Source organism: Antrostomus carolinensis, unplaced genomic scaffold, assembly GCF_000700745.2.
Source record: "Antrostomus carolinensis isolate BGI_N321 unplaced genomic scaffold, ASM70074v2 scaffold28668, whole genome shotgun sequence".
In the NCBI taxonomy this organism is placed as follows: Eukaryota; Metazoa; Chordata; class Aves; order Caprimulgiformes; family Caprimulgidae; genus Antrostomus; species Antrostomus carolinensis.
This window is the reverse complement of record NW_010335696.1, coordinates 32,841-45,117: the sequence shown is the minus strand read 5'-3', so window position 1 is coordinate 45,117 and position 12,277 is coordinate 32,841. Positions and strand designations below refer to the sequence as shown.

At 41.9% G+C, this 12,277-nt stretch overlaps 1 protein-coding gene across 1 annotated transcript in view; it reads left to right on the top strand.

The window, feature by feature from the left end:
• Nucleotides 1–461: 461 nt before the first annotated feature.
• Nucleotides 462–12,277, top strand: part of MRTFA (myocardin related transcription factor A) — a 28,420-nt gene continuing 16,604 nt past the window's right edge. Inside the window, exon 1 of the mRNA XM_029086653.1 lies at nt 462–468. Coding sequence (XP_028942486.1) covers nt 462–468 — 7 coding nt within the window. The remainder of the gene's footprint in view (nt 469–12,277) is intronic.

The window sequence follows — 12,277 nt, the reverse complement described above, 5'->3', positions numbered from 1 at the left end:
GTCATTAGCAGCTGGGATGTCACTCTGTGTTTATTGAAGGACTGTCAACCACTGTTTCTCTTTGTTTGTTTTTGAATATTAATGGTTTGGAAAGAAGTTGGTGCTCTAGAAAGAATTGAGAAACAAGGCTGGCTTTGCGGATTTTTATCACCCTGCCAAGACCCTGCGCAACTTCCTCTCCGTGTTGCCCACAGCAGAATACGGAAACCTGACTGCTGAAGGCCACTTCTGCAATTGCAGTGGTGCAGGGGAGCAGGGTGGGAGGGAGGGAGGTCTTTTGTTCTGCTGTTCGCTAGCGCCTTGGCATCCAAAGAAGAAAGCAAGATGCATTTGAAAATGTCTCTTCTGTTGTTTCTCACACTGATGGGTTTCCTTCTCTTCCCTCTCTTTGCTGTCGTGCAGTGCTGCAGTTGAAGCTCCAGCAGCGACGCACACGGGAGGAGCTGGTGAGCCAAGGGATCATGCCGCGTAAGTATCACTTAAAATTTTTGTCTTGGTGTTTTTATGCATATTTTTGAGTGGAGAATGGTTTCACATATGATCAGATTCTCTGTTTCTGGATGAAAAACATCATCTAAAGAGCCCCACCCTGTCCCACCCAACATGGTCCTTCTGAAATCTTGGTACGCTGAGGTATGGGGCCACCTCTAAAATGGAGGAAGAGAGTAACGGCTCCATGCATAACTGTAGTCCAAAACAAAGTTTATATTTTATCAAGTGGAGTCTTCTGGAGAACATGCTATGCTAGAAGTGCTTTATATACTTCACACATGCTGGTAATCACTCTACTAACAGGCTTCCTGCCTCTGCAGTTTCTGTTCTTGTTTGTCAGCTCCCCAGACCTCTGAGGCAGTTGTAACTTTGTATGTACATATTCTATAAACAGAGTGAAAACAAGCAGTGCGTACAAGATGTTAACCAGCACGGGGCCATGTTTTATGTTTGTAGCTAGAAAACATAGCTAGAAAGAGCCCTGTGGGCATCAGCCAGTCAGTAGTCCCCTTCCTGCAGTGAAGGGGAAAATCTGCAGAGCCAGAGGACTTTTATTTGTCTGGGTGGACACACAGGGTATACCCTAATGCCAATTTAATAATTTCACTATCAGGTTAGTGTTGGAGAAGGTGTTTTTTGGTTTTGTTACCCCTCTTCCCCTCAAAATGCAGAAAGATATCTGACAAATAGTTTTGTCATGCTTTGGTACCTCTGAACTAGATGACTTATAGGTAACAGCTTGAAGCAAGACCAAAGAGCAAGTGTTTTATTTTTGAGGCCATCTCAGTTTCACTTAACAGCTTTAGTAAAAGGCAGTGGATCAGGTCTATGTTTTCTTCTTTCAAAAACTTTTCCCCCTCCTCCATTTCACAAACCTTATTTGAAGACAGTGTAGTAATGAGGAGTTTCTCGTTCCTTCTATTTCTGGGGTGCACACTGTAATATGACACAGGGATGCGACTTAGACTTTGCTAAAGGCGTAAGGTTAGGCTGTCAGCTCTCTCTCTGACTGAAGAGAACCTGTCAGCAGCACTCTGTCAGCTGAAGTGGCTCTCTGGAAGGTAGTGACATGTTCAAGATGTTTCTGGGACCCCTACTTAAAATTCTATTACCAAATCAAAAAGGGAAGATTTTCCTATCTTCTTATTTTTACTTGGAGAACTCGTGTACGTGCTTCTACAAAATATACTTACTTGCTTTTTGATGAAAGACTAGTATCCCAGTGACTGTGCCCTTTTATTAATACTTCCCAAAAGAAAATGTCCTGACTTCTTTGTGGTCTCCTGCTTTAGGTGGATATGTATGCAAATACTGTATTAAATTTTGTTCAGTACTGGCTTTCCTCAAAGTGTGGCTGGCCAAACTTGTGATTCCTGGGAAGAATCTGTTTTACAGTCTCTTTGAAAATGAGGCCCTTGCAAGTAATTTAAGTAAGGTACTCAGAGTAATTAGTCAGTTTTAAATTTGCTTAAAATGCAGCCTAAATAACTAGACTTTGCAAACTTGTGCCCTTCATTGCTTCATTTATGTCTCTTACATGTGAGTTTTGTGACAGACCAAAGAAGAATGCTCAGTGAAATACCATTGTGAAAATATTGGCAACACATGAAAAGGTCCTTTCTGGAATGGAGAAAAAACACTTTAGTAGATGTGTGCTAAACATGATTTGAAATTTGTTCCCTCCAAGTCATGGTACCATTTACTGTGGTGGTTTAACCTACAGTAGGACCATGAGGTCCTGCAGTCACCCCGCCCCCCGGTGAGATGGGAAGGGAGTCACAGCAAAGGGAGCACAGGATTAGGAATGAAGGACAGGGACGGCTCCCTCACCAGTTATGGTCATGGGCAAAACAGACTCAATTGGGGAAGAAAAATCAATGTAATTTGTTGCTGTTCATCTGAGTAGATGTAACAACCACATCTTACAACGCCTTCCCCCACCCCTCCCTTCTTCCTGGGTTCAAATCACTTGGTTCCCAATTTCTCTACTTTCCCCCTACCCAACGGGACAGGGAATGGGGGTTCAGTCAGTACACCATTGCCACTCTTCCTGGCATGGAAGTCCAGTAATAAGACATTCCAACATGAGCTTCCCATGGAGTCACGGACCTCTTTGGGCTCAGCTCCCGGCTCCGGCATGGGAACATCCACGGGCTGCAGACAAGCCTCTGGTCCAGTGCCCTTCCTCACCCCCTGGCTCTGGCATTGAGTGACTCTTGTGGTCTCAGTTCAGTCACACTTGCCCTCAGGCTCAGCTTCTTTGCACCAGCATGGATTCCTCCATGGCCTACATGTGGGTATCTGCTCCACCATTGAACTTCCATGGGCTGCCGGGGCCTCCTTTGCTTTCTCCTAATCCATGAGTGCTGAACTGGGTGTCTGAGGTTCTCTGTCCTCCTTCCTCCTGGCAACAAAGCTCTCTCTCCTTTGTTTTGGCCGATGGTCACCTTTTGTTTAGGTGGCCTCTTCTCCAGCTTCACTCCACCTTCTTCTTTTCAAGACAGTCCTGCCCCTCACAGATATGGATTCGCAGAGGTGTTTCTGTATTGCTGACTGGTTCAGCCTGGGCTGGGGGGGTACACCTTGGAGCCACGGGAGCTTTCCGCTCTCAGCACAAGGTAGCCCATTTCCCCACTACCAAAAATGACACCCCCACTCCCCAAACGCAACACACTTGCCCATACGTGCCAACTGGAAATAACCATACATAGAGAAATGTTTAAAACATTATTTGCATGGGCCATTTTTAATGAGAAGATCAGAGGTGAGATAAATTGTGATACTTAAAGCAAAAGTCCCATTTTTAACTGAGAAGTACAGAGGGGCTGTGTTCCTCTTAAAGGCGTCTCAGAGCCATGACAGCTTTGCTTCTACTTTCAGCAGTTCAGAACAGACATTTTTACTTACTACTGGGAATGTGCAGATATCCTCTATTCTTTCATCTCTCTGCCCTGTAGCTCCTGTCTGTGACAACATTTAGGTACTTAATCTTGTTCCTCTGTCATCTACTACTAAACATGGCTGTACTGGGCCCTGTGTTTCCCTCTTGAGTTTGTTAGTCAGGAACCAAGCCCCACACAACCCTTTATGATGTTTAACAAAAATGTAGAAGTGGGAATCCGGAGGATGGTTTGATGCTGCATTAAATGAGCTGGAGCGCTCTTTCCTGTGTGAAATGCTGGTTGGCTTCTAGACTTTATTTCCCACCTGGAGAGCCTTCACTCTCTTGAAAGAATTGTGGTAGTTGTGGTTGTATCTACATTAGCATTATAGCTTGCATCAGGAAGGTGCTTTTGAAGTGAAGCTCTTGATTGCACCTTCCTACTGTACCTTGCTTTGAACCATGAAATGAAGTTTGAGAGTTGGATTAAGCTGAGATGAAAGTAAACTGGAAAATATTCTACCTACAGCTAATATGCATTCAGTCCATGGAGGCAGACTGCAGCTTGTCTGGCACCACACCTCCCATTTCACTTTCATGTATACAAGTGTGGATGTCAGTTCCTCAGCATCAGCTGTTACTCTGTGCAGATTTGGGTTTACTGTGCTATCCTGCATGTTCATTAGATTAGCCTTTAATACAGTTCCTGGATCTTGTAGCCAAACTGGCGTGCAGAAATCCATGAGTATGGGAGAAGTAAAAGTTTTTGGTTTACATTAAAAGCTTTCTAGTGTGCAAACTCACTTTGGTACCTTTGGTTCTCCTGACTGTAATGTAAGTCTTACGTGGTGTTTAGATTCAGCTTGGTGCCCTAAACGAGAAATTATATTTCAGGCTTCCATCAACACAAGGTTTTTGGACACTGTAAACCTGAGGAGTGGGAGAAGACACATTGATGTCCCAATAAAGTGAGAGTGAGAGTCACACCACTCCTGCTTTGCTTGTTCAGAACAGAGCTGGGAGTTGCTTACTTTGTCCCCATGTGGAATTTTGTTTATGTGGTAGAGAGGAAAGGCAAATGTTTCAACATTTTTTTACCAAGTACACTTAATCTCGCTTGAATAACCTTTCCAACCCACCAGCCACCTACAGTAGGGCTATGCTTCACTAAAAGATTAGCATATTGTAATAAGAAATAAAGCTTTTATAAGCAGTGTCAGAGGATTAAAAATAACTAGGTTTCATGCTTCATTAATTCCTCTTGCTTTTCTGTTATCACTTGGTGTAACCTTTTACTGGTAGCAGGGTTCATTATTTGAAGATTAAAATTCTTGATTGCTCATAGAAAAGATGTGGGAAGCAAGTCTTCACCTGGATCTGACATACCTGTGATTTGAGCTAGAAGGACTGTATCTAGGAACAAGGAGAGCCGAGTTTTCATATTTATTCAGGTTTTGTTCTATTTTCTGATAGTGCAAATAGAAAAGCTTTTTTGCTATCTGCATTTTTTTGTAGCTACGCAGAAGAGATTCTCATCTTCTTGTCCTCATAAAATGCAAGCTAAACAAAAACTGCTCTCTGTGCTCAACTCTTTGAACTCTGTCGTGCTGTAGAACAGTCAGATGCTGTCAGTTTTTACAGTGTTGAATTTGAAGGTTACAGCTATTGTAAGGTTTTTGGGGGGAGTATTAAACACACAGTTTTCTACCCTTGAAAAGAATGTTTAAAACAGTAGCTAATGTGCATCTGAGTAGAAAGACATGAAGTATATTCAACTAAACCAGCAAATTTTTTAAGGGAAAGGCATTGGCAAAAATAGCAGTACTCTGCTTTACAGAATATGTTGTGCTTTTTCTGTTTTGCAAGGTTTAAAGCTTCACATGCCCATTGTTTTATCCATCGAGATCTTTGGCTTCTGGTTGCAAATACAAAATGTAGGCAAGCATGCAAGGTTGTCATGGCAGAATCCTGCGGGAAAGTTGTTGTGACCGTCAGATTCACCTAAGCGGGCAAAACAGAAGTAGAAGATAATTTCTGGGAATGTGCCTTGTGTTGCTCTATAGCACTGCTTTGTGAATATCTGAAAGATGACATAGGCAGCGTCTCGACTGAAAACTAGGAGGAGGGTGGCTGCAGTACGGGCAGAGAATTTCCAGGAGCTTCTTTTTCACTTCAGTGTATCGTCTGTTTTCCAGTTTTTGTGCCCACATCCAACTACTCTGACTGTTTGTGTTCCAGGATATGATATATGCAGAATGCATGAATGTATGTAGAATCCAAACAGGATGGAGTTTGTGCTGTTTTTCTAATGTGACTGTTTTCATGGGCACTGAGATGTTTCCATACTACAGGTCTGTGTTACCAACACTCTAACAGTTTTCTGCTCGGACATATGCAGCCTCTTAGTTGCTTGAGCATATTTTGGAATACAAGATTTGTGAATCTTGTGCTCCTGAGTTTCAGAATCTCCTGAAGAGAGTGTATTTTATCTCTGGACTACATGAGGGGGGTGTGCCATAGTTCAATTGCAGCATGTCACACGATTAGGAATGATTGTAAGACAGCAGGCGGTCTAATGACTATAATCTCATTAGGCCTCTCATATCAGTAGCTGCATTTCTTTTTGTAGCCATAAGGTTAATGGGAAAAATTTAATATTTGTTATAAAATTAAAATACAGTATTTGCTTTTTGGGGAGGCTTAAGACATCACTTAGAATTTATTCTAAAGGAATTGCCATTTACTGGAGACATTTGGTGATTTCAGGATACAGAACACAGGTTGTGCTTTGGTATATCATTGTTGATCATCATCTAGACAGAGCTTGTAACTGGTCTTCTGCATCCAGCACAGCTACCATCACAAGAAAACAAGGATCTTTGAGGTATTAATTTCAGGAAGTTAAGTGCTTGCCACCTGTGAGTTTCTAAAGTTAAACCATGACTCTGGACTTTAACACCTTAAAACCCAAATTTGACCGTACATCCACACTTGTGTTTGTGTAGAGTTGCTAAAAAATGATGTTGCTGCTTTAGCCTTTACGTGATAGTCTATCCACTTCTCAATTTTAAAAAAGTAATTTGATTGATGAAAATTATGCATTTCCAACTTTATTGCATAGTTCTTTAATATTTTATTCTTGTTCATATATTCTTACTAAGCTGCCAGTTTTAAACCTGAAACTTGTCAATACAGTATATGCAGTGATAGTTGAAGGAGACCTGTCCTTTGAGGATATAGTCAACTTCTGGTTTCTGTCACAAACAATAGGTACAGCAGAACATATTAAATGTCAGACACAAAAGAAGACAAATAGCTTTTTAATTGTTTAACTGTTAATGGTGGAATAGGGGCATCTTTCAATGTATGTCAAAGAAAGGAGAGAAAGTAAGCTATTGGAACATACAGTTATCTACATGTGCAATATTTTTCATGTTCAGGCATCGTTCTGCCGTCATGCTGATGACTTCAGGTGCAATTCTTAAGGTCTCAACAATGTTTTATCTTCTACATAAAGGCTAGGATAGAAGATGTGGAGTTTTACTGGTTCAGAAGTGTTGCAGTGTGGCTATGCAGTTGACATTTAGAGATTGTTGTGTGTTATATTTGAACTGCAGATGAACCCCAAAAGAGCTCGTTCTGCTTTACCTGTCTCTGCTGCATAACATGTTCCCTTCATTCTCTTGCTACTTTGTATATATGTAGTGACATTCCCTGTAGTTTTTGGAATATATTTATATTAACAAAACAAAAATACAAATTTTTACTTCCCTGCCATCTGTTGTCTGCTATTCTGCCCATTGGTGACTACTTCATTTTCATACCTTTTTTTCCACGAAACAAGCTGAAACTGTATTGTCGTTTAGGATAAGGAGTTAAAAACAAATGTATGGACTGTAAATATAATTACTCCCAGACTTGTTTAATAAAATGTCTAAACCTGTCAAGTCTTTAAGATCTAAAAATAATAACAACTTGTTTTAAATACTCCATTTAACCTCTGAAACCTTGCTATTTCTTGGTTAATTGTGTACAGAATGGAACCTCAAAAATAGAGGCTGCAGCGAGACTTTTGATATACTCGATGTTATGCTCCGTGAGTGAGGCTGGAACACTAAGCAGGTATCATAAAACAAACCAAAGCTGTAGAGGGCACTTGCAGCTGTATTTCTGTTCTGTAGCACAGAAATCTGTAACTGCTTTTATTTTAATTTGATCATCTACCTGTTACTTGTCTCCCAGGAATTATTTGCTGGTTCTTTGACTTTGATCTCTTCTCTTGAAGCACAATTTCAAAGCCTTGAGGCTTTGTGTGAAGAAGGAGTCTATGCATTTAAGCTGAGAGCCTCACTGTCAGAGGCCTAATAACTGCACCTGGTTTGTTTATATTTTGAGATAGCTGTCTGTGTTTGTTTTCCATGTGTTTATATCATCTGTGATTAATGAGACATGATTGGAGTAGGAAAGTTTGTTTTGTTAGTAATAGAAATGTGCTGTTTGCCCTTTTTGAAGTTGTTGAAAGAAGAGGCCATTCTCAGGGGCTTGATGGGCTCTCTTTAGTGCTCGATCCCTGCAATGGTAAAAGATTTAACTCTGCCAGTTGCAATTCAGGGGAGTAAAATCTGACGTGTAATACAGCTTTTTCCCCTTCTTGTTCCCACAGTTGCTTTGGGTTCATACTTACTCGTTGGCTGGGAATGGTCTCTCCTTTTTCTTCTCATGGCCCCATGTCTCCCGTAGTCTGGGCAGTCTGTAAAGTTGTCAGAAGAGTTTGCAAAGGGCGATTATCCACCCAAGAAGTGGGCATGAAGTCTGATCTAGGAATGCATGGATGAAAGGGTTCTCACTAGAAGTTCCTCATCTCCCTTTTCTTCTTCAGTTTGGAGGTGGTATAATCCTGATTGTAATGAAGCTTTCTTTTATCTTTTCTATTTTCAGTTCAGGATTTAGGTAATGTCTTTTGGATGCCAAGATTTAATGGGGATGGACAGAGTGAGTTATACCATCTGTATTTGGTGTAAATGTTCTTTGACACAAAGCTGTAGCCGTAGTCACCCAGAGATCTGATAACTGTTACTGTGGCTGACAATTTCTTTTTTCTCCTGAAGAGTGTGAACTTTCTGAGAAATATCTGTTAGCATTTAAAATAACTCACTGTTGGGCCTTGAAAAATCTTAGCCCTTTCTGTCAGTAATTTCACCTATTTGCTGTGACAAACCTACACTTCAGGCGCTTCACACAGTTAAAACTAATGAAAATCTTACACTTCAGCTGTATGGTAAAGGAGATATCGCTGTAATAAAGTTACTGACAGTTTTGCTGAGTTGTCGACGTGGGCTCTGGAGAGGTGCTTGGTTCAGGCATTGCAAGCAGCTCAGCTGATGTGCAGCTCTGTGGTGATCTGAGCCGAGGCAGGGTACCACAGTCCCACCTGTATGGATGCTTGTGCGACCAGGGCAAGCCCAGTTCCAGGAGCTGGAAAGTGGCTTTTTTGGGGAGCAACAGTTCCGTAAGACGGTATGCTGCGCAGGTTGATGAGTGTTGATGCAGGAGAAGGGGTGGCTCTATGAGGTGGGGTGTCAGGGAGGTAGGACTTACTTCTTCAGCTCTGGCTGCCACAACAGCCTAAGCCTCACCAAGCAATCTGGCTGACAGGGCCTTTATTTGGCTGCTGTCTTCGGTGCCGTACGTCTATTGATTGGAATAGCTCAGTAACAGGGAAGACTCTGTAAAGTCCTAGCACTGGAATGGTAATGCCATGCTTTGGCAGTGCTGGCAACAGTAACAATGTGCAGAAGAACTTTTCTCCAGCCTTTCTTCAGTTTGAGTCTAGAGACACTTGTAATTCTTCAATAACAATGACATTGTGCTTGAAGAGTGTCACTGAAGGGCAAAGCTGTATTTGTTTGGGTGCCAGAGATGCGTTTCTCACCTTCATAAAATATTTGGATTGTTTTATTTAATCTTAATTTTGAATTAATTTAATCTTAATTTTGAATTTTTTGAGTTTATATATTTTGGGATTTGAATAGTCACAGTTTACTAGTTGTGTCTTCTTTTCTTATCCTTAACTTGATACTCAGATCTTAGCCTTAATGCAAGGGCTCTTACCAATGCCAGGGGTGTGAAATCAACAAGAATTCTCAAGTACAAGAATTCTCTGGTACACAAGATCAGGTCTGTGTACCAGATGTGAAACTCCCTGGAGCTGCATAAGGAGAAATGGTGCTGATGGAGACCTCTTTTCTATCACCTGTGTATTCCTCACCCCCTTTTCATATTTCTACAGCATGCTGCTCCTTGATACTGCCCCACTAGCAAGATGATGGCTCCTTCTGTGCATGTGACCCAGTTTGTGAATACTTTTTTTCTTACATGCTGTGAGAAATGCTTTTTGGAAGTGGGGTGAAGATGAAGGGGGGAATAAAGTGTCATCTGCCCTGAGCTGTAGTTCAAGTTTTGCGTCTCTTAACCAAATGCTATGGAGTGGGAGCCCCACCCTGAACTGACAGGAAGTCATTGAGCCTATGTGCAGCACTTTTATCTCATCTTTTTACGAAAGCATAGTAAACAAGAGAGAGAAACTAGAATTTGGTTGAGAGCAGAGGTGAATAGCTGCAGCAGAAGGCCTTCTGCCGTTCTGAATTAAGTCAGTATGTCTGAGATTGGTTTGGACATGACACGAGCTTCTCTTTGTCATAGCAAAAGAAGATTTTTACTTTTCCCTCAGAAACTGATCTAACTAAAGAGCAGAATACTTGTATCAGTAGTTTTTCTACAAACATTGCCTGTTGTTTGACCAACTGATTCACAATTCAAGTATCACTGGTGTCTGTGATCAGCTAGATACTGTGGCCAAGGAAGGCTCATGTGCTGTCTCTCCTCTGTCAGCCTGCACATCTGATAGCCTCTAGTAGTGATCTTACCAATTGCAGATGGTTTTGCAGCCTTCCCCCCTCCCAAGACACTTGAGCTGTGAGGGCCTGTGGAGACCCTTGTGCCTTTCTTCCTTCCCTTTATTTGTTCCTTGCAAACCTTGGTGTCTTCTGTTGGCTGCATAAGCAAATGCAGAGTCTACAAATATTTTGACCTTTTTTTCTCAGCAGTTGGGTCAGTCCCCTTCCCCTGCTACGTTTCGTTCTTAGAGTGACTGAATTTGGTTCTGATTCAACTATTTCTTGCACTAGGTAACAGGAACTTGAAGATCTGCATATGACTTATCTTTGAAAGCATTGCAAGCCTAGAATTCGTTTTTGTATGCTGCAGGGTAAACTCTGAACATAAAATGTTTGAAGCATTTTTCCCGACTTTTTGTCTTAGCTGTTATATTGGAGATTTGGTTTGATTCCTGGGCCTTGATTCTGTCTGTTTATAGCAGTACCAGTTTGATGCTTTGCAGCAGTATCTCCCTTAACTCATGCATTGCCATCTTCAAAGTGTGTCTTGGACTGAGGGAACACTGAATTCATGCATTGCAGTTTTGGACCCCGTTTCATAGGAATTTAGTACGTTTCTTTGAAGTGAAGATTAGCAACTTCCCTCTCCATGCTTTGTATGGAAAGATGTGCATCAACATAGAAGGTGCTCTGTACTTCTGCTTAACTCTGAGGGGTCTGATGCAAGGAGAGTAATTGCAACGTCTAGCTGCAAACATTTTTAGAAGCAGGGTGGAGCACAAAATTGTTGCATCATTGATATCCAGGGAGATTTCTCATGGTAGTTAAGGAAGTGACCACAAAGAAACTAATGCTTCAGGAATTCTAGTCATGAAGCATCAAAATGCTCCAGAGTAAGTAGTAGAAAGACTAAAAAAAATAGGATGTATGTGGTAGGAGTTTCATTAGGTCCTTGCTAGCCAACCTGTCTGTGGTAGGAAAATCATGTCCTGCTGTCAGTCATCTAAAGGTGAGGGGTATCAAGCTCATCCTTCTAGCAGTAGATGTTGCAAATTGACAGGTAGTTGTCTGAGTGGGACAAAAGTGTTTCCAACTCAATGAGGGGCACCTGCTGGACTGTGCTGTCCCCAGCCCTCTTGGTGATGCTGTTGTCCCCTCTGTTCTTTCACTAAACCAGTTTTAGTGCTTGTTTGGCCATGTGTAACATCAGGCTGTTTTCCTAGGGTGGATGGTGCAGCCTGCAGATGTGGAGGCTGTGGGTCAGCAGTGTGGGGGGCTCCTTCTGCAGTGCTGGCTTTAAACCCAGCCTCTCATTTCTAACTTTGTTTAGCAGGGCAGTTTTTGCTCAGTTTTGCTGACACTATTATTTGTGGAGCTGTGCTATAAAACAGTCCAGGTTAAAATAACTCTTTCAAAACAACTGTGATCAGAGTCCACAAATGGTTTTGTCAGCATAACATGCTTTGTCCCAGGCCTAGGTACAAGAACGAGGGCAGAAAGTACAACCACAGTTTACTGAGGATGAAAATACCATGTTCATGTTGTGTAGAAACACAATCAGAAAGGCAGGCAAAAGGTGTGCCTAACTGAAATTGGGCATTGCAGAAGTTACTTCTGCATTCTCAAATATCCCAGTATCAAGGATTTCTTTTCTGCATACAGTAGAAAACAAAAACTCTCAACAGCTAATACTACTGTTGTAGTTTGGCAAGTTTGTGGTTTTTTTTCCCTCTGGCAGCACTCTGTTCTCATCAGGGGCTCACCCAAAGTTTTGCTAGCAAAGCTGGCCATGCAGTTAGATAGATCAAGGATTCAAACCGCCCTGTTTGAGGCAGAAATGAGTGGGACACGGGGGAGGGAGAAGAAGAGGTCATTACTTCAGCTGGACTTACCACCAGGCTAAACATTTGTTGAACTGCTTCCCTCCCCAGGAAGTCAGGAAGTTAAATGTCTTTTTGCAGTTCTTGAGTTTAGTTAAGGTGCTTGAGGCAGACTTACCTGACAGTTT